This window comes from Botrytis cinerea, chromosome 7 (genome assembly GCF_000143535.2).
Source record: "Botrytis cinerea B05.10 chromosome 7, complete sequence".
NCBI lineage: Eukaryota > Fungi > Ascomycota > Leotiomycetes > Helotiales > Sclerotiniaceae > Botrytis > Botrytis cinerea.
The window spans coordinates 1,997,014-2,019,902 of record NC_037316.1 but is presented as its reverse complement, the minus strand read 5'-3'; the positions used below and the strand labels follow the sequence as shown (position 1 = coordinate 2,019,902).

The 22,889-nt window shown below is 43.0% G+C and overlaps 7 protein-coding genes across 8 annotated transcripts; 3 read left to right on the top strand and 4 right to left on the bottom strand.

Annotated features, from left to right (window-relative positions):
- Positions 1 to 414: 414 nt before the first annotated feature.
- BCIN_07g05470 (hypothetical protein) lies at positions 415 to 8,873 on the bottom strand. Its single transcript, XM_024694146.1, has 8 exons — positions 7,342 to 8,873; positions 5,717 to 7,156; positions 5,061 to 5,397; positions 4,187 to 4,998; positions 2,946 to 3,848; positions 2,080 to 2,853; positions 1,782 to 2,023; positions 415 to 1,623 (listed from the first exon to the last, which is right to left on the bottom strand). The coding sequence occupies exons 1-8, from the start codon at positions 8,819 to 8,821 to the stop codon at positions 556 to 558; spliced, it is 7,056 nt and encodes a 2,351-aa protein (XP_024549935.1). The 5' UTR covers positions 8,822 to 8,873; the 3' UTR covers positions 415 to 555.
- Positions 8,874 to 9,389: 516 nt separating this feature from the next.
- BCIN_07g05460 (hypothetical protein) lies at positions 9,390 to 11,106 on the top strand. The gene is made up of 2 exons (XM_001552082.2): positions 9,390 to 9,754; positions 9,875 to 11,106. Exons 1-2 carry the CDS (start codon positions 9,493 to 9,495, stop codon positions 10,858 to 10,860), a joined length of 1,248 nt encoding a protein of 415 aa, XP_001552132.1. The 5' UTR covers positions 9,390 to 9,492; the 3' UTR covers positions 10,861 to 11,106.
- A 23-nt stretch (positions 11,107 to 11,129) lies between these two features.
- On the bottom strand, positions 11,130 to 13,591 carry BCIN_07g05450 (hypothetical protein). 2 transcript variants are annotated; one of them, XM_024694145.1, is made up of 7 exons: positions 13,215 to 13,591; positions 12,956 to 13,116; positions 12,538 to 12,893; positions 12,113 to 12,487; positions 11,985 to 12,064; positions 11,793 to 11,934; positions 11,130 to 11,740 (listed from the first exon to the last, which is right to left on the bottom strand). In XM_024694145.1, the coding sequence occupies exons 2-7, from the start codon at positions 13,081 to 13,083 to the stop codon at positions 11,286 to 11,288; spliced, it is 1,536 nt and encodes a 511-aa protein (XP_024549934.1). In that variant the 5' UTR covers positions 13,084 to 13,116; positions 13,215 to 13,591; the 3' UTR covers positions 11,130 to 11,285. The 2 variants fall into 2 exon arrangements, with proteins under 2 accessions (XP_024549934.1, XP_024549933.1); XM_024694144.1 differs by having other exon boundaries at positions 12,956 to 13,591.
- A 73-nt stretch (positions 13,592 to 13,664) lies between these two features.
- BCIN_07g05440 (hypothetical protein) lies at positions 13,665 to 15,827 on the top strand. Its single transcript, XM_024694143.1, has 3 exons — positions 13,665 to 13,849; positions 13,904 to 15,525; positions 15,592 to 15,827. The coding sequence occupies exons 1-3, from the start codon at positions 13,752 to 13,754 to the stop codon at positions 15,648 to 15,650; spliced, it is 1,779 nt and encodes a 592-aa protein (XP_024549932.1). The 5' UTR covers positions 13,665 to 13,751; the 3' UTR covers positions 15,651 to 15,827.
- A 663-nt stretch (positions 15,828 to 16,490) lies between these two features.
- BCIN_07g05430 (hypothetical protein) lies at positions 16,491 to 18,357 on the top strand. The gene is made up of 4 exons (XM_024694142.1): positions 16,491 to 16,615; positions 16,664 to 17,185; positions 17,236 to 17,843; positions 18,053 to 18,357. The coding sequence occupies exons 1-4, from the start codon at positions 16,535 to 16,537 to the stop codon at positions 18,312 to 18,314; spliced, it is 1,473 nt and encodes a 490-aa protein (XP_024549931.1). The 5' UTR covers positions 16,491 to 16,534; the 3' UTR covers positions 18,315 to 18,357.
- A 206-nt stretch (positions 18,358 to 18,563) lies between these two features.
- On the bottom strand, positions 18,564 to 19,717 carry BCIN_07g05420 (hypothetical protein). The gene has a single exon (XM_001552087.2). It carries the CDS (start codon positions 19,629 to 19,631, stop codon positions 18,672 to 18,674), a length of 960 nt encoding a protein of 319 aa, XP_001552137.1. The 5' UTR covers positions 19,632 to 19,717; the 3' UTR covers positions 18,564 to 18,671.
- Positions 19,718 to 20,335: 618 nt separating this feature from the next.
- BCIN_07g05410 (hypothetical protein) lies at positions 20,336 to 22,836 on the bottom strand. The gene is made up of 4 exons (XM_024694141.1): positions 21,969 to 22,836; positions 21,573 to 21,918; positions 20,907 to 21,523; positions 20,336 to 20,842 (listed from the first exon to the last, which is right to left on the bottom strand). Exons 1-4 carry the CDS (start codon positions 22,217 to 22,219, stop codon positions 20,437 to 20,439), a joined length of 1,620 nt encoding a protein of 539 aa, XP_024549930.1. The 5' UTR covers positions 22,220 to 22,836; the 3' UTR covers positions 20,336 to 20,436.
- Positions 22,837 to 22,889: the final 53 nt, after the last annotated feature.

Genomic DNA, 22,889 nt, shown 5'->3' with positions numbered 1-22,889 from the left:
TAGGGTTAATGGAGACGCAAGATGCGAGATGGGATGGGTGATTGAGGAATAAGAAGAAACGGTGAGGAAATGCTGAAAAGATAGAAAGGTATTGGAAAATGTGAGGTTGGAACAATACAACTTAAATCTGGATCACAAACCATAAGTATGAGGGATACAAAGGGAGATGAGATTGAGATGAGGAATGTTAAGGAGCATGAGATGATAGGGGGAGGTGCGTGAGTGGCGGATTCCGGGTGATGGCGTGATGGTATAATAGCATAATGAGTATCTTTGCTCATCATGTTGTCTCGTTGCAGTGTCCCGAGGAACATTGATACAACTTGACATGAGAGGTCTCGATAGTACGAGAAGAATCACTTTTCCAATGTGTTAATTTTGGAGAACCGACGTGTAACAAACATGTGGTGGAAATGGATGGTGGATGACATGGTATCGGATGTCCCGTTAAAATTGAAAGTCAAGAAACAACAAGTACTTAAGTAGATAAACCCATATTCAAAACCTACAAGCCTAAGAAAAGAGAGCTTCACTTCCGCCATCTCATTCATGTCCTCACATCCCCAATTGAGAGTCCGATACAAAATGGCTTCCCCCGGCACACCTATACCCACCAGCTTGTTTAATCCACTGATACCCCATGACGCAAACCCCCAGATTTCTCAATTTTGCCTGTGCTTGAGCCTCTTTTTTTCTTCTCTGTTCCTCTTCCAATCTTATGCGTTCTCGTTCCTGCTCAAGGCGTTCTCTCTCGGCCTTAGCTTTCAATTCACGAAGTCGCGCTTCCTCGCGCAAGCGAAGTTGCTCTTGACGTTCGGCTTCGTTCCTTGCTTGGATTTCTCGCATCATTTCCTCTCTAGCCTTTCGCTCGGCTTCTTGAAGTGCTTGTATCTCTTCTTGCTTCTTGCGCATTTCGTCGGCGTAGCGTTGGGCTTCTTTTTCGGCAGCCTTTTTGTCCCGCTGTAGTTGAGTCCATACTGCGTCGGAAACCCCAGTATCACGACCATCGTCGTCATCCAGTTCGTCATCTTCGAACAAGGGCTTGGGAGGCTTGTCATCATCTTTTTTATTGGATGCATTCTTAGTCGAGGTAGAAGTATTAACAGAAGTTGAAGGCGGTGTAGGCGGTTGTTGAATATTGCTCATGACTGGTAGATTTTTCGACGAATTACCCCTTGGTTGTCCTTGCACAAAAGCCCTATCTTTCTTGCTATTAATCATAGCTTGAATAGAAGCCATGGCATCATCGTATGATAGATTGATATTGGGATTATTAGACGAAGTATTCGTGGCAGATTGGTAGAATGCACGTGTCATGCTCTTAGCGAGTGTGATCATATCTCTTGCGTTGCCCCAAGCAGGCAATTTAGAGAGTTCTGCTATCAATTCCAAGAAAGGTTGGTGATCGGTTATATCTTTCAACCCATCGATGGAGATATTTTCCTTTTCCAAGGCATTTTGTAGAACGAGAAGAGAATCTTTGGGGCTAAGAGCCGGAAAGTTTATCTCATCAGCGAATCGGCTATTCAAGCCTTCATTTTTTGTAAGCAGCGTATTCATATCTTTTTCGTAGCCTGCAAGAATTATAATCATTTTACCGGAAAACTTCGGTTTAGTCATGGACTAGAGAAATAGACAATTAGTGATCGTACAAAAGAAAGCCTGTTGACTTCACAAATATAAATGGCAATGCTTGGAATTGCAACAGGAGACCACAAAGTATGCCAAGTACGCCACATTATGGCGCGAGTGGTTAATCGTCAGAAGAGACATCAACTCACATCAACCAATTCATCAATAGCTTCTTGAGAGAAGTGTCCTTGCCCAAGTCGATATGCTTCGTCGATGAAGAGAACTTTCCCTAGGCCAAGCTCAAGTTGTTTAATTGTTTTGGGGCCAGTATCCCCAACATATTGACCAACAAGGTCTGATGCGGAACATTCAACAACTTTTACCTCTGACAGAAACCCTAAATCGTAGTAAACTTGACCAATTTTTCGTGCTGTTGTAGTCTTCCCAGTTCCTGGTATTTGCATTAGCACATCTGGCTGCATAAAATCTTGATAGAGCATTAGATACCTGGAGGGCCTTTAAATATAAAATTCATTGGAATTTGTGACCGAGGATCTTTCCCCAGATTTCTCATGCCTTTTGCCACTTTCACATATCCATCCAGCTTCGCAATGATAGTATCGCATCCTATGACATCTTTGAAAAGATCTTTTAGATTTGTCTCCGCACCAGATGCTCGATCAAAATCTGGATCAAAGTCTTCTGGCTCAAACAAGAAATCAATCGATCGTTGAGCAATGGGCAATTTTGACTGTCGAGATAGATAGTTTTTCTTTGCCTTGGATATCAAATTCTCCACATCACCCCCGTTTCCAAAATTAAGCCCGTTTCGGGCTCGTGCGAGTAAATCTATGGCAACAGATACTGCTTTTTGAGTTGCTTCGAGCCCATATACACTCAGCTTTTGTTGTAGAATTTCCTCGAGCTCTTGGTCATTGAAGTCGGCGAATTGAAAGCCATCTGCAAGAGGGAAACGTCTCGTCAAGCCTGGGTTCACATTTTGAAACATCTCACTCATTTTGTCTTCGTAGCCTAGAAGCAACACACATCGATCATCACCAGGTACGCTCTGTATTTCGGCAACGATCGTGTCTATCACTGCTGTTCTAAAGATGTCAGAGCCGCCATGTCCACCATGACTACCCTTGGAGCTAGGATAAAGCATGTATGCTTCGTCTATGATGAGGACTTTCCCAATTGTAGTAGCAAGAATATTCTTTGTGTTTTCTTCCGATTGTCCTATATGGCTGCCTATGAAATCGGCCGGATTTTTCGTAACCACTATGTTCAGTCAGAAATCTCGCAACGAAGCAAAATATGAGACTTTGTATGACTTAAAAACTCTAAACATTAATTAAAAAATTTGCTCATACCTTCTCCATTGCTCAGTATCCCCAGATCTGAAAGAATGCGGCCATATAGTTTGGCCACTGTTGTTTTACCAGTACCCGGAGAGCCAAGGAATACACGGTTCAATGACACCTGAATGATTGGTCTCTGTTTCAGCTCCCGTTCGTAGTTCGCTTTGATAACATCGATCATGAAGTTTACGGAGTCCTTGACAGATTTCAGACCAGTAAGACTTTGAAGCTCATCCCATGCCTTGCACTTCAAAATTGCTTGAGATGGGTCTGGTCCTATCAGGTCTTCCTTGGTGATAAGATGGTCGTCTGGACCCAGACCATCCCTGCGCTCTTCTGTCAAGCGATCTGCTTGACGTTCACGAATCCTCGCAAACATATTCTCTAGAGCTCGCGCATTTCCGAAACCCTCTCTGCCTCTTCCCCTACCTAGTCTTTGCACCGCAATTTGCATGTAAAGTCCATCTTGGCCATCTTCTATCATCATCGGAGATGGATAAAATTTATGGATCTGATATTGCAACATTTCAAGGAGTTCAGCATCGGTATAATCTTCAAAATGAAGCGTGTACGGTAGGCGTGATTGTAGACCGGGGTTGTGCTCGAAGAACTTCTCCATTTGCTTGCGATATCCGGCGAAGACGAAAACAACTTTACCCACAAGATTTTCTATTTCTGTAAGAAGGTAGTCCAAGATTGTCTTACCACCGACGTTATGACCTTCTGTCAATTGGTAAGCTTCATCAATGAAATAAACTCCGCCTTGAGCACTGTCAAGAATGGCTAAATGCTTTTTGACATCATTTACCCCGCCATGCGCAAGATGACTCCCAGTTGTTTCAACAAATTCATCGCCGGGAAGAACTTGGAGTGTTGTCAGGATCTTTGCATAGAGCCTCGCTACCGTTGTTTTACCTGCTTAAAGTTAACACGGACCGAAATCAAGTATCAGGATTGAGTGATGGGTTTCCAATAGTTCTTTGGCAATTCTTTTTTTTTTTTTTTTTGAAAAAAAAAAAAAAAAAAAAGTCCATGTAGGCCCCTGTTCATGCGAACCTTGATGTGTGTGATGCAGCGCTTGTGAAATGTTCGAATCCGTTGAGTCATTGATTTCATCCGAACTACAGAATCCACTCGGATTATTGAGTTGCATTGGAGAATCCGGAACTTATAGAAGATTGAACTGACTCAATTTATCGAACTTGAATTACAATCGCTAATGCTGACAATCCATCAAATAAATGAGCACTTACCAGTTCCAGGATTGCCCAATAAAATCAAGCCCAATCTTTCCTTTTTGAGATTTGTCCCTTGGCGCTTTGAAGTATCGACTTTTGCTTTGATTCGAAGTACCTGAGATTTTACATCTTCAAGGCCAATCATTTCCATGATCTTGTCTATGGCTGGATTTATTGCATTCTCCTGGTCCTTTTGTCGTTGCCAATCTTTCTTGGATGCCGAAACTTTCTGGCCAACTCGCGTCTGAAGCTTTTTTGGAACATTCTTACTTTTCTGAGGGGACTGTGCTTGAACTGCGCGGGGTTGCGAAGGATTAGTATTTGAGGTACTGGTAGGTATTCCACTGTGAATGATGGGGGAAGCAGCAGCAGTAGCCGGCGATTTACTCTTGGTGGTAGATGCCGAGCTATTTACTATCGGTGTCGACTGAATTTGATTTAGACGATCTTTGATCGCCGATAGGTCCATTCTCTTCTGTGCTAGAACTATATCCTGTTCTTTTCTCAGCTGGGAGTCTTGAATTTCTTGATGTACCCTATCCAACTCTTTCTGGAGATTTTCAAGTTCTTTCTGATGTTTTTGCCGCATTTCATCTCGTCGCAGCTGCTCAGCTAATTCTTTCTTTGCCTGTTTAGCAGCATCTTGCTTTTCCCTTTCGCACTTAGGGCAGGATTTCATTGGAAGATTTTCATGACACTTCGATTTGTTTGTATGTCCTTCAGGACACTTTTGCTGTAAGACCTCCATACATAGCATTTTAGAGTGATCGAAAACTTGATGACATTTGCTAGGGCAATGATGAGTATTGCAATTCAATAGAGCACCACTGTGAGTTTCCAAATTAGCCTTTCCAATGTCCACTTCAATCAAAGGATTCGTGGGGCTAACCAAGGTTCATTGCACCCGCCATCTGAGCACTGTTCTTCGAAGTGCTCCGGTGTTGTCAGAGTTGCCGTTCGATCAGGATGATTCGCACATTTTACAGGAAAACCAGGATAGAAATGGCCTGAATCTTTCAATAAGTCAAAGAAATTCTTCCATAGGATATTTCCTTTCCGAGATTGTATGAAAGTTTCAGAGTTGCCAATCATAATTAGCGCATTTCGAGCACGAGAAACTAGAACGTTCAGGCGTTGAGGCTGCGACATGAAGCCAATATCGTGTCTAGAATTACTTCTGGTTAAAGAAACGAGGACTATATCGCTTTCCTCACCTTGGTAGTTGTCTGTATCGTAATTAGTGGCAAAATCTGAAGATTTGAACATCCCATAACAAAAGTAAGAAACGAAGATCAACAAGAAAAGCAACACGAATTGAGCCACAGAAAGCCTTTACAACACAAAACTAATCTGGTTGGTAAAACAAAATCATCAGAGGATCTTATAAGGTTCTACCAAAGGACGAGATGTAAGTTCTAATTTCCTGAAATCTATACGATATCCAGGGAGTTGAATATTACCACAGGATTGAGAAGTTAAAGATCTCTAACTCTTGAATTGTAGACCGGAGTATTACAGCGAGACAGAAGAAAAGATAAAACTTACCAACAGTGGAAATTCTAAGTGACGGCTTGGAAGCTTTAACGCCAGTGTCAATGTATAGGCCAGCACGGATGAGATCGAATTTATCCAAGTCGTTAAGGACGGGATCGTTTTCTTTCCCGAGTTTATCGAGCAGCAATCTAAGCTGAGCTACATAGGGGGTTAATACAACCAATTTGTCCGAACCATATCCTTGTTGAGCAAGGTACTTGACGCATTTGAGTATCATGTCGGCTTCAAAATCATTCTTTTTGGAAGATGTCGACTCCACATTATCCCTCATCTCTCTGACATTCATATCGTGTTCCGGAGACGTGTGATCTACGAAGATAAGATTGTCTCTAAACCCGACGAGATCTTTCCGATTTTTTGTTGAATCGGCATCAACTAAGTCAGGGTAAGTAAGATGCCTAATAATTGACGATATCTCCGGTCGAGAACGATGCTGTTTTGTCAAGGTAACATGTGGGAAACCATCAAGTACGAGTCTCTCAAACAAAGACATATCCAGGTTGTATCCGTCGCCTTGTTCAACTTTGAGGCCGTACGTGTTGCACTTCGGACGAAGTTGTTTATGGTCTCCGATGAGGATCAGCTGTTCAGTATTCCTCCCCAAGGCTGTAAAGATATGAGCTTCAAGAATCTCTCCAGCTTCCTCAACCAACAAGACTCCAGGAGATGCTGCTTGAATCGCGGTAGAGTATTTTGCAGCTGCAGTAGTTGTACAGCCAATGATTCTCTTTGACTTAATGATGTTTACATCTCTTTGTCCAAGAAGTTTGTCTTTCTCTGCCTGTTCGGCATTGAACTGCTTTCCAATTTTATCCAATTCTGCAACCATCTCCTCTGTAACAGCCGACTTCCAACTTGAAAGCATCCTTGCCCTCTGATCAGGGCTAATACCCCAAACAAGTTTCGAGTTCTTGTGCTGTAAATGTTCAAAGGATCCGGCATTCATTTGCCCTCTGGTCCATCTATCAAGTAAGTAGAATTTGTCCACAGCTTTACCCTTCTTCCCAACCTTCGTCATACCATTCGTGGTCGTTTGTGGTACCAGAAAAGTATCGTAAAATGGGATATCATCTAGGAACTCAAGGTAATCCAATATTTGTTGCTTACTCACATTAGTAGAGTAATATCTTGTGAAAGCACTCTTCAATCGCTCCTCGTGTCGACGCAGACTTTCTTCTAGTTTGCGGATCCGATTCCATTGGGAGTTATCAAGTTTTGATGAACCTTGTTTGCTAAGTGATAACGACTGCGTTCGAGGGGTGGACTTTGCGCCAAGTCGTATCATATCAGAAGGTGGTATACCGATGTCCATAAGGTCTTCGAGGAATTGGTCCAACGCGTGGTTTGTGTAACACACGACCAATATTATTTCAGATGTGAAGTTGTGGATTATTTTCGCCCCTAGAGCTCCAATAAATGATTTTCCTGTGCCTGGCGATATGTGTTAATATTCATTTGCAGCTTGCTGCCCAGGCATAAATTGATAAATTGAATAAAAATAGAAATGAAATGTGAAAAACTGATTGTCGTATTGGAATTTGGACATTGAAAAGTGTTATGAAACCCAAGAAAATTCTTCCAGTGTACAAACTATGACGAGATGTTGAGATTCATACCTGGGGGCCCTTGAATCAAACTGACTTTTTGGAACAAGATAGCAAGTAGAGATTGAATCTGAGAGTCATCAAGAATAATTGACTTTCCCGTCGAGAGAAGAGAACTTAGATCTTTCCCAGAACTTCTTTCTATCTTATCTTTCAGTTGTAAAGGCTGAAATGGCGGTCCAGAATCGAACTGGTCCTCACTCCATGAAAGAAGCTTCTCGGCCAAAGGAACGTCATTCATATCTTGCAGGCGCCTCAGAAATGGTTCAAAGCCGAAGATTGATGTGTCCATTTGCACCAATTTGACCTTTTGAGCCACCTTGAGTTTTATCAAAGTTCTTGATACAGTTGTCTCATCTTGAAATTGCAAAACAATGTTAGCAGGTTTTTTTGCCAATTCTTCCTCGTTTCTATCGATAGATGGAAAGGCGACAGGTTCACCATCAATAAACAAGCATCCGATTGTTCCTTGCCTAAGAATGTTCCTGTTCTCCTTGAGATAATTGACGCGCTTGCTTTGATTTTTAGAATCTATTTTTTTCAAAGACGGTAGCTCATCTTGGCATTGAAACATGAGGCCCCATGGCTCTCGGAACTTATCTCCTTTAATATGTATGCTCGCCACTCGAATATTGTCGAATGTTAGACCTCGATGGTATCCCGCTTTCGAGCCTTGGAGCTTCTGAACCTCATCCCTAATTTCGCCCAGCATGTCTTCACGAAGAAGCCGAAATTGGTTATCAATATGGATTCCCAGTCGAGTGGGATCTGCATTTTTGAGGTATGTGTCCGGGGTACGTAGAAATGGCAGTTCCTTAGATAGAAGTTCATCTGCTGTGGGCATGATTGAAATTTCTCGGTGGTTCGCATGGTCGTTATTGTGTCTTCCACCGGGCCCAACGTCGAGGTCTTTGTCAAGGTCGGATGCATCCAAGGATAGGGTGTGATTGATTTTCTGACCCAAATTTCTACATTTTCCGTCTGCAGATGACAGAATCGCATCCAAGATACCGGGGGATTTCGCCACAAGGACATAAGTAGTTGGTGACTTTCCAGGACGACTGATGAGCTCGAGTAAAAGCCACGCAAATGAATAGGATGCCTCTTCATTCAGTTGCCCAGTCTTGAATGCTTTGACGAATCCGTCCCAGAAAAAGGGAGGCTCGGCTATCGCGGTAACAAGCTCTGATAAACTTAATCCGGAGTTGATGGCTTTCAAGAGTGGCGATTGTAAATATTGAAGTAAGAGAACAGAGGTTTCGTTGAGGAACGATGGTGTAGTGTCAAAACGCATCGAAGCTTGGATTGCATCAAGGCCCGATGGCCCAGATAATAGTTTATAAGCTGTTGTAGCTGGATCTTTCTGAGAGCAGATTGCTTCAATAAAAGTTTTTCCATCTCGGACAGAGGATAGGATCCTTCGTCCGTTAATAACGTCATGGAAGAAACGATCAAGGCGAGCGACCCGAGGGTCGTCGACAAGGGAAGCCATGAAGACTGTGAAGATTGTGAATAATGCTCAAGAAAAAGGTATTCTTTTTGTCAATAGAATATCATAAGATAACTGTTGCTTTGATATTGTGGAAAGCTGATATGTATTACAGCAAGTTTTGGAAGTTGAGATTTGGTTCCTGCAAACGACTTCGTTCTTTTGTATGACAAGCATCAGGCAGGATAACTTTCACGCTCGAAGGTTCTTTCCTTTCTGATAGACATTGCTATAGCGGCATGAAATGTGCATAATCACATCGAGTGATAAAGCGTCCTATCTATTTGCGGCCTGCTGCAGAAATGGAAAGCCTCGCGGAGTATGCTTGCCATCCAATCCACCATTTACTTTTCAAAAAGAAACATATGAATGGCAGATCCTGCAGGCCAATGAAGGCGACCAGCATACACTGAAACCAAATGGCAAGGCGTTTCCGTCTGCTATGCGCTGTGAGGCACAGAAAGAAGTTGGCAAAGCCAATGGGCTTCCCTGCAGGGTTACATTGCGAGGCTGATTCCTGCTTTTGCCTTCACCAAATGGACATAAGTCTTCATCCCAAGCTGAGCATTTCGATTTCGAAGTATTCCTGATACTCAAACTCTCATCGTATCGTAACAACCAGGAACCAGCAGAAATCATCGTCCAGCTCATATTTGCGACAACTGCAATCGATCATGTTGTCCTACAAAGAGAGCAATTACAGAAAAAGAAACTGGGATAAGACTAGTGGGGCTCGTGGGGCTCGTGGGGGCTTCAGGCAAGGTTCAGCATCTCATGTTCTGCCGCCAGTATCAGATAAGCCTTTTGGACCAGAGATCGACAGCATCGATATATCAACTCTGTTGATTGAAGAAAATGCTCCCATTATTGAAAATGTCAACTATGTCGCCTCTTACAACTGGGTCGATGGGAAAAGTCCCATAATTCTTGTCCCAGGTATGCAAAATGTTATTCTCATAATTGAGTAGCACCAGCTCTGCCGTTTTGCAGCATGCTCTCTCGACTGTACACAAATTGTCCCCTCCACGTATCTAACTATTAACACGTGAGTAACAGGCTCCCCTCCAGCTTGGTCTCCTCCTGCTCAAGATGAGAAGCTTTCCGAAGATAGCGGAGCCGTATATCGCGACATCAATGCTGCACGATATCCTGATTATCCCATGGAGCCCGTCGTTCGATCACTTTTGGCCCTTGAACCGGATTTTAATCTGCAGGCTGTAGATCTGGTGGCATGCGGGTCTACAATTGGAAATCTTCTACGATTTGCAGGCTCACTGGAGATGCCATTTCGATTTGATGCAGATCTCGTCGGAGACACTGTTTTCTTCATCCGAAAAGGAAAAAGCCCGACGGAAACCATAGAGGATCTCCGAGGCTACGGCCATACGTTTCCAGAACGATATACTACATGGGACAGAGATGTGGGAGGCTCCTGCTCACATCAACGCATAATCGAATATGATTTTGTAGACCTTCATCTTTTGGTTCGTAGCGAGACCGATGGGTATCTCAAGGAGCCAGAGCCACGTGCATCTGCTTCCCCAAAATCAGGGGGGGGAGATGCAAAAACATCAATAGATGAATTGTTTACCAAGCTGGAAGTCGGTAAAGCCACTGCGACAACCAAGAATTCAAAGCTGGACCTACGAATGCAAGGCGTCAAAAAGCCCCAAAGTCAAATTTTTGATATGAAGACTCGAAGTTGCTTCAAAATTTTTGACATAGAAGAAATTCTTCCTCGACTCTGGGTGAATCAGACTCCCAACTTCTTGATCGCCTATCACAAGTCCGGGCTCTTCAACAACCCGCAAGTATCAGGCGTCAAGGACAAGGTTCTGGAATGGGAAAAGGGACATGCTACTTTGCTGAGCAAATTTCACGTTCTTCTAAAGAGAATCATAGAGGTCATGAGAGATTCCAAAGATCATCGCGTGGAGATCAGCTGGGATGGTAAAGGTCCGCTGCGTGTGACGAAGCACATCGAGGAAGGAAATCGAGTTCTCCCATCGGATTTGTTGCAAGAATGGGACGACTTGGACTAGCTTCACATTCATTTTTCTCTTCTCAAAGTAGATTAACGATTACAAAATCTCTTTAAGTAGGTTCCTTTCTATATCTTGGATTGAAACAACTTCATTTTGTTCCCTCAATTCCATTGGTTGTTCTAATTTATTTGAGGGGTTGAAATTGTTTGAGAATTAGGGATAGGGTTTTGTCTAACTGAGCTGTCACGGTGCTTGAGGTTCAGCATAGGTTCTACATAATGATTATGCGTATTTTCTTGACTATTTCTCAGGGCGACTTCTACCAGTGATGCAATGGAAATTCAAATGTTCATATCAGTTACCCATTCACGTAGGTAAGGAGTTGTCTAGTCCTGCTTCATTACGTTGTAAAACATCGTAAATTGACCGACAATATCTTTAAAACGTTCAATACATTATCTGCTCCGGGGCTTTACCTCAATTCAAACACTCTTTCTGGATACAACAACCTCAATGCTATCAGAAACAACTTCTTCTGGTTGCATTTCAGCTTGTACGATGCGTTCCAAATCAGGTGCGTCTGAATGTTTGGTGCCCTCGAATAATTCATCAATCTCCTCGAGCGTTTTTCCTTTTGTCTCAACCCAATACTTCCAGATCAATCCCACCTCCAAGACATCCCACGCACCATTCATCATATATATCTTCCATCCCATAGCTTCTTGCGCGAATGGGAATGAGAATACGATCAGGAGCGCAACACCATTGAGGACGAAAGTGAAGAGGCCCATCCCGTTAGCTCTGATAGGATAATTGAGTACTTCGGGTGGGTACAAGTAGAGGAGTGGTGTCCATCCGAAAGAATAAGCCCCCTGAAAGAGAAAAATTGCAGCGACGGTCCCATACACACCGGACTTATTTGTTGATGTCCCATATACTTAGTACACGTCAGAAGATTTGAGCGGAGATTCGAGAGATGAAGAGCATACCTTTGGTAAGAGCACCGACAATGAAAAGAAAGACAGTGAGAAGTGATGTGCTAATGATAGCAGTTGGACGCCGGCCAAGTTTGTCAGCATAGTATGTTCCAACCAATGCACAACAGAGGCACCAAGCATTGAGTATTATATTCTGCTAAAGGTCAATGCTCATTCTTTACACCAAAATATTAAGAATCTCACAATTTGCAGTTGCGTGGTGGTATCAGTAATGCCGGCATTCTCAAGCATTGTTCCCAAGTAGTAACTTGCGATTACGTTTCCTATCAAAGTCAATGCCATATTGGACAATGGACGAATCAATTACCAACCTGAAATTGTCGAGATTACCGCAGCGGAGATTGCTAGAGAGACTCTTTTTCTTGCAACCGGTGTTTTGACCATCTGCTTTAGACTCAAGGTCTCACCAACATTTCTCTCATATTCTATTGTGTCAATGATCTCCTTGTATTGCGCAAGTACAATAGGATTTGAGGTATCTCCGTTTGCATGAGTCTGGGCTATAACGATTAACGCCTCTTCTGTACGCCCAACATAGGCCAGCCATCGAGGTGATTCTGGCACAAATGGCAAAATGGCAATGCAAAGAATACTAAAGATTCCTTGGACTAATGAAGGAACTCTCCATGCCCAGGTCGAGTTGTAAGTAGCCGTTCGATACGTCACACCAGCTGCAATCAGTCCTCCTGCTGTTTGTTAGATGTTTAGTTTAATGTTGAACAATCAAAGCTCGTACCAACATAATAACAATCATTTAGTACTCCTAGTCCCCAGGCTCTCCAATTATAAGGAAGCGTCTCAGCGACATACGTCGGTCCCGTAAGAGTGGACGCCGAAGTGCCATACCCTACTAAAATCCTGGCTATCACGAACATGGCAGTATTCTGCGCAGCCGTCTGAAGGATTACAGACAACAATGTCCCAACGGCAGCCCAAAATAATGCATATCTGCGCCCGATAATATCGGTTACTTGTCCATAAGTCAAGCCAGCAATGGCGCCACCAATCCAGAGCGCGGCTGTATTCAGAGAAAGAGTTGCGGTGTTCAAATGGAAATAATCTGTGTAGCTGGGGAGGATATTGAGTCCGTTCCTATCTTTTTGTGAGCATTAAGGAATAATTACGGGAAAGGTGGATTTGTTGGGGAGACTAACATCATCGACCCATCGTAACCAAAAGTAGTTGACGTGATGCACGAACATAGGACCATGAGAACTGATACTACCCATGACGAGCCCGAAACTCTTGGACGAGTTATTCGGGTCAGCATTGTCTCCGCCATTGCAGACTCAAAATTTATAAGATTAGACGACCACTATGTTCAATCAGCGGACCTCAATGCAAAGCAAAAACGTATCTTTCGATGCTGCTGCAAAACATTCAGAGACGACTTTAAATAACGCATAACCATACTCTATATCTATGTTTCTTATCTCAGCGTTGAGCTATGTGATAGGGAATTCTTGCGTCTAGGGTGTCAAGCCGGCTTATCTCACTACATGCGGAGAGATAGCTCCAACGCATGTGCAAGGAACATCGAAGCCATCGAAGCCATCGAAGCTTGTCAAAGCTTGTTTGACTTGACCAGCTGCTTCAACCCTAGACAGCAACCTTCCTTTCACGTATGTGGGTATGGATCATGGCAATAAGATCGTGTTGGTCTATCACTCGCACCCGCTGATGATTTGCTGCATTGACTGATGTTGGCTGTGGTACAACTCTAGCGATCCGACGATGTCTTGGAGTTCTTATCGCAGACCCCGGCTTTTCAGTGGAGAGACGAGGGTAACAACGACACGTGACATAGATCCGCACTTCGTCCTGATTGAGCAGGTGCATTGAAGACATTGAAGAGGGGTAAAAGTTCCACTCTGTTGTTGTCATGAGTAGAACCAAAAATCTCACGCTTCTCTTGTTCATTTTCTCTCTTTTTTAGAAGTAAGCTTCGCAATGTATCTCCCTTTCCTATTGATGTTGATATCTCAAACTGTCGCTTTCAATGCCCCGTCCGATGTCCCAACTTGGTGCGGAAAGCCATACATGAGCACGTGAGTTGTGACAGTGTTCCGGGTCGCGTTTTCTCTGACATTTGTTATGATTAGAAATCACTCGTTAGATCCAGGAGGACAGTTTAAATTTCCAGAGCCTCAGCATGATCCGCTACTCTATGTAACGATACAGCCTCGATACTCAATTTTCCTTGAGAGTGACGAAGAAGCAACTTTCATTGTTGATGCCAGCATATCTCATGTATTTGGCGGATCGTATACAAATACTACATATAATACGCCTGGAAGCAATATTAGCTCGCCTTTCACGTCGCTTGATATTGAAATTTACAACGAAGAGTCGGGTGCTTTACTTGTCACCAACAAGGTTCCTGTAAACTCAACTGGGAATCTAATTGAATTTTCGTTTTCGTCGTTTACTGCACGATTGCAGCCTTATGCAGTCTCGCTATATGCTACTTCTCCCGACGGCCAACAAACTTACACTGCAAGCACTAAGGTCTATTTCCTGCCACCACGTACATATGGCAGTGCTGTCAAAATCGACAATCTCTATGGAGGACTCTATGTTCAAAATGATAAAAATGGTTGGGATGGCTGGTATGCTATCTTTCCAAATGGATATTACGCCGACGGCTCTTACGTAACACCCGACAACGTTTCACTGGCGAATCTTGAGGCATATGCGGCACTCGGTTTCAACACCATAAATATCGTACCAGACGGTGGTCTTCCGGATCAATCTTATCCCACTGCACAACTCGTAGAATATTGGGATAAAATGGATGAGCTGAACCTTTTCAATCTCTACGATATGCGATTTGCGTTCCAAAACTCAACGCGCATTTCGGAACAAGTAGCTCTCTGGCAAAACAGAACCACTCTCCTCTCTTGGTATACTGCTGATGAACCAGATGGATGGGCATATCCTCTAAACTCTACACAACTTGCTTATTCGCAACTTAAATCACTGGACCCGTATCATCCCGTCAGTCTTGTTCTCAATTGCCAGAATTTCTACTACACCGAATATTCAGCTGGTGCAGATATAATATTTCAAGACGCTTATCCGATTGCGATAAACGCCACTTGGTCCATTACGTGGGGAACTCCTTGCAATGAAACTTATGGAGATTGCGGATGCGACAATTGTGTCGGAGAATTAGAGGATGTAGCGACTCGACTTGATGACATCCAAAATTACCAAGCAAATATAGGACCAGGTAGTCAGGGAGGCCTAGATAAACCCACATGGTCAGTAGTCCAAGCGTTTGGCGAATCGCAGTATTGGCAAAGTATACCCAGTTCAGCGGAAGTAGAATCTATGATGATGTTGAGTGTGAATCATGATGCAAAGGGACTTACATATTGGATCTATCCAAGTACAGATTCTGCCAACGCTGGGAGTGCAAATTTGGGCAAGGTGTTGCAAAATTCACCTGCGATTGATTTCTTGTTTGAGACAAAAGCAATCAAAGGACTGGGAAGTGGGTTGTTAGATGTAAGTGCGTGGATTGTAGGAGAGCAGATGATGGTTGGTATTGTTAATGGAGAGTATGTTGGATCCGTAGATGATATCGTAATAAGTTTGCCACGAGATTTGGTATCCTTAAATCAGACTTTGTATGGAGACTCTGGCTGGACCGTCAGTGATGGAAAACTGTCGAAATCGGGTTTGGCCGGGTTGGAAGTAGACATCCTGGTGGTGAATCTTAGTTAGTGCCCCAAAATCTAATGCGCCCACCAACAATCTAAAATATTCAAATCTAATCCTGTTCTAGAATCTGCCACTACTTTTTCCGGACATGATAGCGGGAGTGTCCACAGGGATGAACTATAGATTAGACTAAATTAGCTTTATCAGTGTACCTGTCTATAACAGTTATCTTACTTGGCGTTTTGATGTCTCATACCTTCATCCGCCATCAGAAGAGACTGATTCAGGATAGCGCGCGACTATTAGCAGATATGACTGCCAGTTTCACCGTAATGCGTACAAAATCAAATGGTAAATGTAAAATGAGAGAAAAGATCTCATAATCGAAATCTGGGGTACCGCCCTATTTCGTGGGCGTAGTTGTACGCTAACGGGTAGATCATTGCGGACTTTATTGGTACCTGAATAGCCGCCCTTCTGCATCGGCATTTGAAAATTCCAGACAGAAACATGTCATTGCAACACTTTTGTCCGATTTCTGTCTCAGCATGCTAGCGAGAATAGGGGCGGATGTAGCTCTCCACCAATGAATTTAGACGCTAACTGACGGAGTTTAGAGCGGATTCCGAGTCTCCGCCACACCTTTTTTCCGCTCGGGTTTTCGCCCTTTCACCACTGAAAATTTGTCATCTTGTATTGCATTGGATTAGGATTGGATCTTGAAGACTTTACTTTTTGTTAACCAGTTTTGAAGGGATAAACAATTACAAGATGCATCGAATCAAGAGTCAGAGTTAGTTTAGTGCGCGCGATGTCTTAGTTTGCGGCCTACGATAGACACAGAATTGTCCAGACGTTGTACTGTCTTCCAAGATGTTGCATTGTACTCCGAAAATGCTCATGATGCATTTTTGTGGAAGTGAAGACATGGCATGACATGACAATGATGTAGTGGTGCCCTGATCTCCTCCGCTTTCCTGATATATAAAGAGGAAGTCCTCAAAGCCATATTCAATATCAATCAATCAAAAGTTACAACCTTCTCTTCTGATCTGGCCCAGCCCAACATGGCGTTCTCTGTCTGGTTTCAATCTTCTAGTATAGCGCAAATAGCTTTCGTTTTCATCTGTTTGGCGTTCTCTGTCAAAGTATGAACAATCCCCAAGATACCAATTTCTATATGTTAACAACTCCAGATCATTTATCGAGCATATCTCACACCTCTACGCAAGATTCCCGGCCCATGGTATGCGCGATTCACCCATCTCGTTCTTAAGTACTATGTAATCACCGGGCATCGCTTGCACTATATCCATTACCTCCATCAGACCTATGGGCACATAGTCCTCATTGCTCCAACCGAAGTATCATGTTCTTCAATTCCTTCTTTCAAAACAATCCACCGTATCTCTAAGCCCTTTCTCAAATCTCCTTGGTATCAAACCTTCGTGTCTGAACCGGCAGGTGTTTTTAGTATGATTGATTCGAAAGAACATGGTATCCGTCGCAAATTGTTTGCGCATTCTTTCAGTAAGAGCTCTTTGAGAACAAATTGGGAGAATGATGTCAGACAAAAGGTAAGCATGGCGGTGAAGAAAATTAAAAGAGATGCTTTGATAGGAGAAGTGGACATCTTGAAATTCTTCATATTCATGGCTACAGATGTCATAGGGCATCTCAGTTTTGGAAAGAGTTTTGGAACACTAGAAAAGGAACGGGTAAGTTCTTCACTTCCTACCGTCTGCTTAATTGCTCATTTAAAATCTAGAAAACTCAATACATCGAAGATCTAGAACGTGTAAGCGTAGTAGCCGGTATTAGCGCTGAATTTCCGTTACTTTTCAAAATTGGGAAGATGACACATCTTTCTTTTTTTCAAACTCCCGAAGATCGATTAAATGAGTATGGATCATTAGCTGTCCTGAATGCAAAATCAGAGAGTGGTACTGCTCATAATATATTCCACAAGATAGTCACCGAAGGGAAATCGAAGAATGCGGATGCACCACTTTCAGATTTGGACATTCAACAGGAGGCCACAAATTCCATAGTAGCGGGGACTGACACGACTGCTACTACACTCACATATCTGGTCTACAACATTTTGAAATATCCTGAATTGCAGAGACAACTAGAAGATGAGGTTGGCACTTTAGGTGATGATTTTGAATCTAAGGATGTGGAGGAATTGCCGTTGTTAAATGCGGTTATTGATGAAGGGTTAAGGCTATGGGGAGCAGCGCCCTCAAGTCTCCCTAGAATGGTTCCTCGAGAAGGTGCTGAGTTAGATGGATACTTTCTCCCTGGATCCATAACAGTTTCTACGCAGGCTTACACAATCCATCGCGACCCGGAAATCTTCCCTGAACCTGAAAGGTAACTGTCCTTTCATTCATTCGGATCTCATTTCATTCTTTTCAAACAAAAATATCCACTATTCAGAACTGCGGCCAGCTTCCATGGCCGGACTCACAGGTTGAAAGCCTCAAATTGTTGGACTACAACCCGGATAATTAAAATAAAAACTACGCGTGCTCCACTCTTCCCACAGAACAAATAGCTAACTCATGGACCTTCTGTTATAGGTTTGACCCTCAGCGCTGGCTTGGTCCCAAATCAGATGATTTCAAAACAGCAAACCATCCCTTTGGTGCAGGAGTACGCACCTGTCTCGGTATTCATTTGGCGAAAATGGAAATGCATTTAGCTCTCGCTTTAATTTTCAGGGAGTGCAAAGGAATGAGAATTGCCTCGAGCCAAGATGATAGTGGAATGGAGATGGAAAATTTCTTTTTGATTGCACCCAAGGGACACAAGTGTATGGTTACTATGAGAGACGGATTTTAGAAAGTGGGTCAGAAATTATTGATAAGGAGATCATGAGATTGTACTTCCTTTTGGTTATTAGTTCGGGGGGGGGGGGGGGAAGGGGGTGGTTTGTAGATATTAGAATGTTTCATTTGATAATTTATTTTTGTCAGACCCTTGTATAAAAAATCTGGAATTCTAAAGAGCCACATTGTATGACGAAAGTTTTGTAAGAAAAGACAATGGGTATACTTTATAAACCTTAAAAATGACATGTCTAGCTAATATTGGGAAGCCCTCGGTGTATTCAAACTTGACCCCAATATGCTTGCGAAAAAAATTAACTTCGACGTAAGTGCTACTTGACATGATATAAGAAATCTGCACATGAAGTTTTTACAACCCTATCCTAACCGCATTTGCCTCAATCTCAGCTTCGATCTCTTCATTTCTCTCCATGAGTTTTTCATATTCTTCTTTGAACCAGGCAGAATCCTCAGAGGTGTCATTCATATTTCCTGACAACTCAACCCATTGCGACTTCATTATCTCTTGGAGTTCATCGGCATATTCCAAATGAGACTCATATTCATCGTTGAACACGTCTCCAATGAGCCACCAATCCAACAACACTATGTTACAATCCTCTTGCATAGCGTCATAACGCTGCACAAAGTCTGTTGGACAGGAGTAACTATGCACACAGCAATCTGCGAAGATCTCCCACGGAATGTTCAAACAGAATACTCTTGCTCCGAAAGCTCGTGCCATTTCTGCGAGGTATACATGACTTTCAAACAGATTGTGGCCATAAGAGACGTCACACACAGTGTTTGCAATCCTATTCCGTAGAATTGCAGTCCTTGGTAGTATGGAGACCCGACGATCTAACTCTCTATCCCATATTTCCTCGCAATATTCTTTCATATCCAGACCACGATCAACGAGTGTCCCCACAGAAACTCTATGCACAACATATTTCATTGGAATTTCCCACTCGAAGAGATATTCATCCTTGAACCACAAAGGGTTTATTCCATGAAACCTTTCCGCTATCTTTCGGGCAGAGTGATATGCATCTGCATCCTGATATGGGACTCTAATAAAGACAATCCAGATCCCAACACGATTTTCACCGTCTTTGTAGTGCTTATTGAACGCAGTTTTTATTGCTCTGACGATGCTGGAAGTCACAGAAACTAAAGCGGTTGGTATTCGATTTTCGATATCTCTATGCTTATCGAATTCCCGTGTTACGTCTATATGAGAAGGACGCAAACCTGTCTTTGCTTTGCCACAAACGATGTCACCAGCGCTGTTGGGTGAGTAAGCACGATAGAAAAGTCGAGAAGACATGTTCTCGTGTCCAAGAATATCTCAATCTAAAGATTTGGAAAAGAAAGTCGCAACTGTGGACTTGAAATAGGGATTAATATTGCGACGAAAAGTAGTAGTTGTAAGAGCCTCTAGCCTAATTATCCGGTGCCAGCTGTCAGCTTTCAACCCCGCATTCGTCTTTGATGACTGTGCTTGACTTGAACGCCACCACTTAGCGTCAGTCATATAATAGTCAGCTCTTCAAGCGGCCGACTAGTTCCTGATTGAAGGAAGCAAATGTCTCCACATAATATTTTGGCTGTATTTTTTTAACTTAAATCATTCAAATCATTCAAATACCCAATCTAGGATTTGAGAAGCACATAATCGTAAGCAATCCAGCTGTGACTTGATTGTCAAACAACACGCAAGGTTTCTGGAACAGAAGAATTGGCAAACAACTGACATAACCTGGATGAGATGCCTGAGATTCTAGATAAAAGCACAATTTTCTTAGATTATAGGTTCATTGAGTCCCTGAATGAGAGCGCTGAATGAAACGTTACGTTCTGGATAGATCACTCAGTATTATTTAGATAGAAATCATTCTCCAAATCATTCAAGAACAAATCCCAAGATATCTCCAATTGACAGACATGTCTTTCTCGAACACTAGAACGATGACAAAAAAAAAAACAAAATCCCCAAACGCCATCTTTTCATTTTTTATTTTTTTTTGTGATTGTTTAAAGTTTTTTTCTTATATTTTATTAATTTTAACTGTGCCGTATACCTAGAAATCAACAAAGGAAATCATAATCATCATATCTTGAACCCAGCAATCTCAAACCCCGGGATTCTCATCTTCAACCTTTGCATCTGCCACTCTTCTCTCCGTTCTGTACGCCTTGAACTTCCTCGCTGGCACTCTTTCATTGAACATCTCATCTAACTCTCCATATGTTCTGTCTTTCGTCTCTGGTATCTCTGCCCACACAACAAACCACGCAATACAAGATGTTGCCAAAAAGATCCATCCCATTTTTCCACCTAGATTTCCTTCAGTGGCATTGAACATGTATGGTACAGCTACGTTCCAGACGGTAGAATAAGAATAGTTGAAGAAGAAACCGAGAGATTGTGATTTAGCTCGTAGACGAAGAGAGGAGATTTCTCCGGCAAGGGAGATAGAAGGGCCGATAGAGGGGCCAATGGTGAACCAAACTAATTGGAGCGTTACACCCACGCACCTGTTTATGGGATTAGCTGTGTTCTGTAACAAGCGTGATAAATGGCAAATGGGATGTGACTTACCATAAGGATGCTTTCGATGAAGAAACACTTGCTGCGATACCCATGATCAAGAAGAGGACAACAGCAAGGGAAATACCAGATAATATCATTTTTCTTCTTCCAACGAAAGTCATGAACCAAAATGTGAAGAAACTACTAATCAGCGCAAATCCAATACCCAACTCAATCATCATTGAAGCTTGCGATGACGAGAGACCGGCTGTAATCATAAAGTATGGAGCATTAGAGATGAAAGTAGCACCAATCATTTGATTGAGACCGTTTGTGTAAAGAATGATTCTTGTCCTGCGCCAATTTGTGCCTTTGAAAAGGTCCATGTAAGAAGTCTCGCTACTCGCGTTGGCTTGGTTCTCTTCTTCCCGAGTAATTCGGACCATGCTAGCGAGAATGGGCTCAACTGAGATAGACTTGTTGTAAAGTTTTGAAAGGCCCTTGGTGGCAGATGATAAATTGCCTTTTCGGACAAGATAGTAGGGCGATTCAGGAATAACGAAACAGAATAAAACGATGACTAGCGGCCAAACCCAATTTGAGGCGAAGAGAACTTTGTATGAGGATTGATCCATGATTGTTACACGATCGAAAGCAACCGATGCCGCAATGAGATATCCTAAGTTCTTCAAATAGTTAGTAAACAGTCCAATGATTGAATATGAGAAATCTTACCATGCTAAATGCATACGCTGACAATGCTACTCCACGAATCCTCAGAGGAGTGATCTCTGAGACATAGATTTGACCAGTAGTCAAAGCCATGCCAAGCCCAATAGCATTAATCATTTTGCCTCCCAGAAAGGCCCCGGGGGTTGTGGCCGTGTATATGACAGCAGTTCCGGCAATCGATATGAGTCCAGATACACAGAAAGAAATGCGACGACCGAAACGATCTGAGATAGGTCCAGCTCCCCAAGCACCAAAACCTGTGCATACTTGTGCCATGGCATTCCACAACGATTGCCAATAAGCAGGTATTATATATGTACCAGGAGATACCTGTTCACCGAACTGTGCTCTAAAAAAATTGTCAACTCTTGAGCCAATGGAAATTCGAAATAAACTAACTGGAATGGCACCATGTTCAAACAAAGTGAAAGTGCAATATTATCGAATCCATACATCAGTGCCCCCATATTAGCATAGATACAACATAACACGATGAACGGATTTTGTTTGATCGTCTGCCAAATGCTGAGGTCAGAAACATCGGGTTGGGTTGTATGAACAGTTTCCACACGTTCGAGATGCTGTGCTGACAGTTTAACGTCGTCATCTGTGGTCTTGCTGTCTGCAGCGGGTGGGTTTGTTGTCGCCATCGTGCAGTTCAAGTTGAAGTAATGAAAGTCGTCAGATGACGAGATTTGTATTGAGAAAATAAGGGGAGAGAATAACCCTATTTGAAGTCAAGGCGAAAGGCTTGTCGAGAGTGGACTAGGTGGAGTGAGGAGGAAATACGTTCATGTGGAGGGAGTGTGGAGTGCAGCAAAGCAAAGCCTTGGTATGGAGAAGATTTTCGGTGGCTGACCTGTAGAAGTCATTGCGTTGGGATGTGTGGGGATTGGGTTACGACTCCTCTCAGCCGCCCTGCCACTGCCTTCAACAGGGTGATATCCATGGCTTGCCAACATTAGCGACAAGCTTGCCAGATCCCGCTTGGAGAGATTTAAGTCAGGGTCGTGTCATAGGAAAGGAAGCCGAGGACACTTGTCGGTGACTTTTTGACAATTAGATAAAGACTCCTTCGACGAGGTGACAAGACTACGTCTTCTCTGAGTAATATCAACGAGGCTTTGTAATGTTGCCATTGCCAGTGCAGTGGCAAAAGCACTGACGGAGATCTCCTCCAGATCCATAATTTCGTGACGGCATGTCTTATGGAGATTATAGATATCTGTCGGCAGCTAGACTAATATCGCACTCTCGGGGTAAGTACTAGAGAGATGTGGGGATGCATTGGTACATTTCGGTCGACGTTGTTTCGCCCAT

Excerpts from the sequence above, each read along its gene's own strand:
- BCIN_07g05410 (XM_024694141.1), bottom strand. The coding sequence starts at position 22,219 with ATGGCGACAACAAACCCACCCGCTGCAGACAGCAAGACCACAGATGAC. Across the intron at positions 21,524-21,572 it reads CAGCGTATGCATTTAGCATG|AACTTAGGATATCTCATTGC; the intron begins GTAAGATTTCTC and ends AACTATTTGAAG. Across the intron at positions 20,843-20,906 it reads TCATCGAAAGCATCCTTATG|GTGCGTGGGTGTAACGCTCC; the intron begins GTAAGTCACATC and ends TCCCATAAACAG.
- BCIN_07g05440 (XM_024694143.1), top strand. The coding sequence starts at position 13,752 with ATGTATCTCCCTTTCCTATTGATGTTGATATCTCAAACTGTCGCTTTC. Across the intron at positions 13,850-13,903 it reads GGAAAGCCATACATGAGCAC|AAATCACTCGTTAGATCCAG; the intron begins GTGAGTTGTGAC and ends TGTTATGATTAG. Across the intron at positions 15,526-15,591 it reads CATCCTGGTGGTGAATCTTA|AATCTGCCACTACTTTTTCC; the intron begins GTTAGTGCCCCA and ends ATCCTGTTCTAG.
- BCIN_07g05420 (XM_001552087.2), bottom strand. The coding sequence starts at position 19,631 with ATGTCTTCTCGACTTTTCTATCGTGCTTACTCACCCAACAGCGCTGGT.
- BCIN_07g05430 (XM_024694142.1), top strand. The coding sequence starts at position 16,535 with ATGGCGTTCTCTGTCTGGTTTCAATCTTCTAGTATAGCGCAAATAGCT. Across the intron at positions 16,616-16,663 it reads GTTTGGCGTTCTCTGTCAAA|ATCATTTATCGAGCATATCT; the intron begins GTATGAACAATC and ends TAACAACTCCAG. Across the intron at positions 17,844-18,052 it reads ATCTTCCCTGAACCTGAAAG|GTTTGACCCTCAGCGCTGGC; the intron begins GTAACTGTCCTT and ends CTTCTGTTATAG.
- BCIN_07g05460 (XM_001552082.2), top strand. The coding sequence starts at position 9,493 with ATGTTGTCCTACAAAGAGAGCAATTACAGAAAAAGAAACTGGGATAAG. Across the intron at positions 9,755-9,874 it reads TCCCATAATTCTTGTCCCAG|GCTCCCCTCCAGCTTGGTCT; the intron begins GTATGCAAAATG and ends CGTGAGTAACAG.
- BCIN_07g05450 (XM_024694144.1), bottom strand. The coding sequence starts at position 13,083 with ATGGCGGAGACAATGCTGACCCGAATAACTCGTCCAAGAGTTTCGGGC. Across the intron at positions 12,065-12,112 it reads GGTAATCTCGACAATTTCAG|GAAACGTAATCGCAAGTTAC; the intron begins GTTGGTAATTGA and ends TGACTTTGATAG. Across the intron at positions 11,935-11,984 it reads CCACCACGCAACTGCAAATT|AATATAATACTCAATGCTTG; the intron begins GTGAGATTCTTA and ends GACCTTTAGCAG.
- BCIN_07g05470 (XM_024694146.1), bottom strand. The coding sequence starts at position 8,821 with ATGGCTTCCCTTGTCGACGACCCTCGGGTCGCTCGCCTTGATCGTTTC. Across the intron at positions 5,398-5,716 it reads ACTTAGAATTTCCACTGTTG|ACAACTACCAAGGTGAGGAA; the intron begins GTAAGTTTTATC and ends ATTACGATACAG. Across the intron at positions 4,999-5,060 it reads GGCGGGTGCAATGAACCTTG|TGGTGCTCTATTGAATTGCA; the intron begins GTTAGCCCCACG and ends GGAAACTCACAG.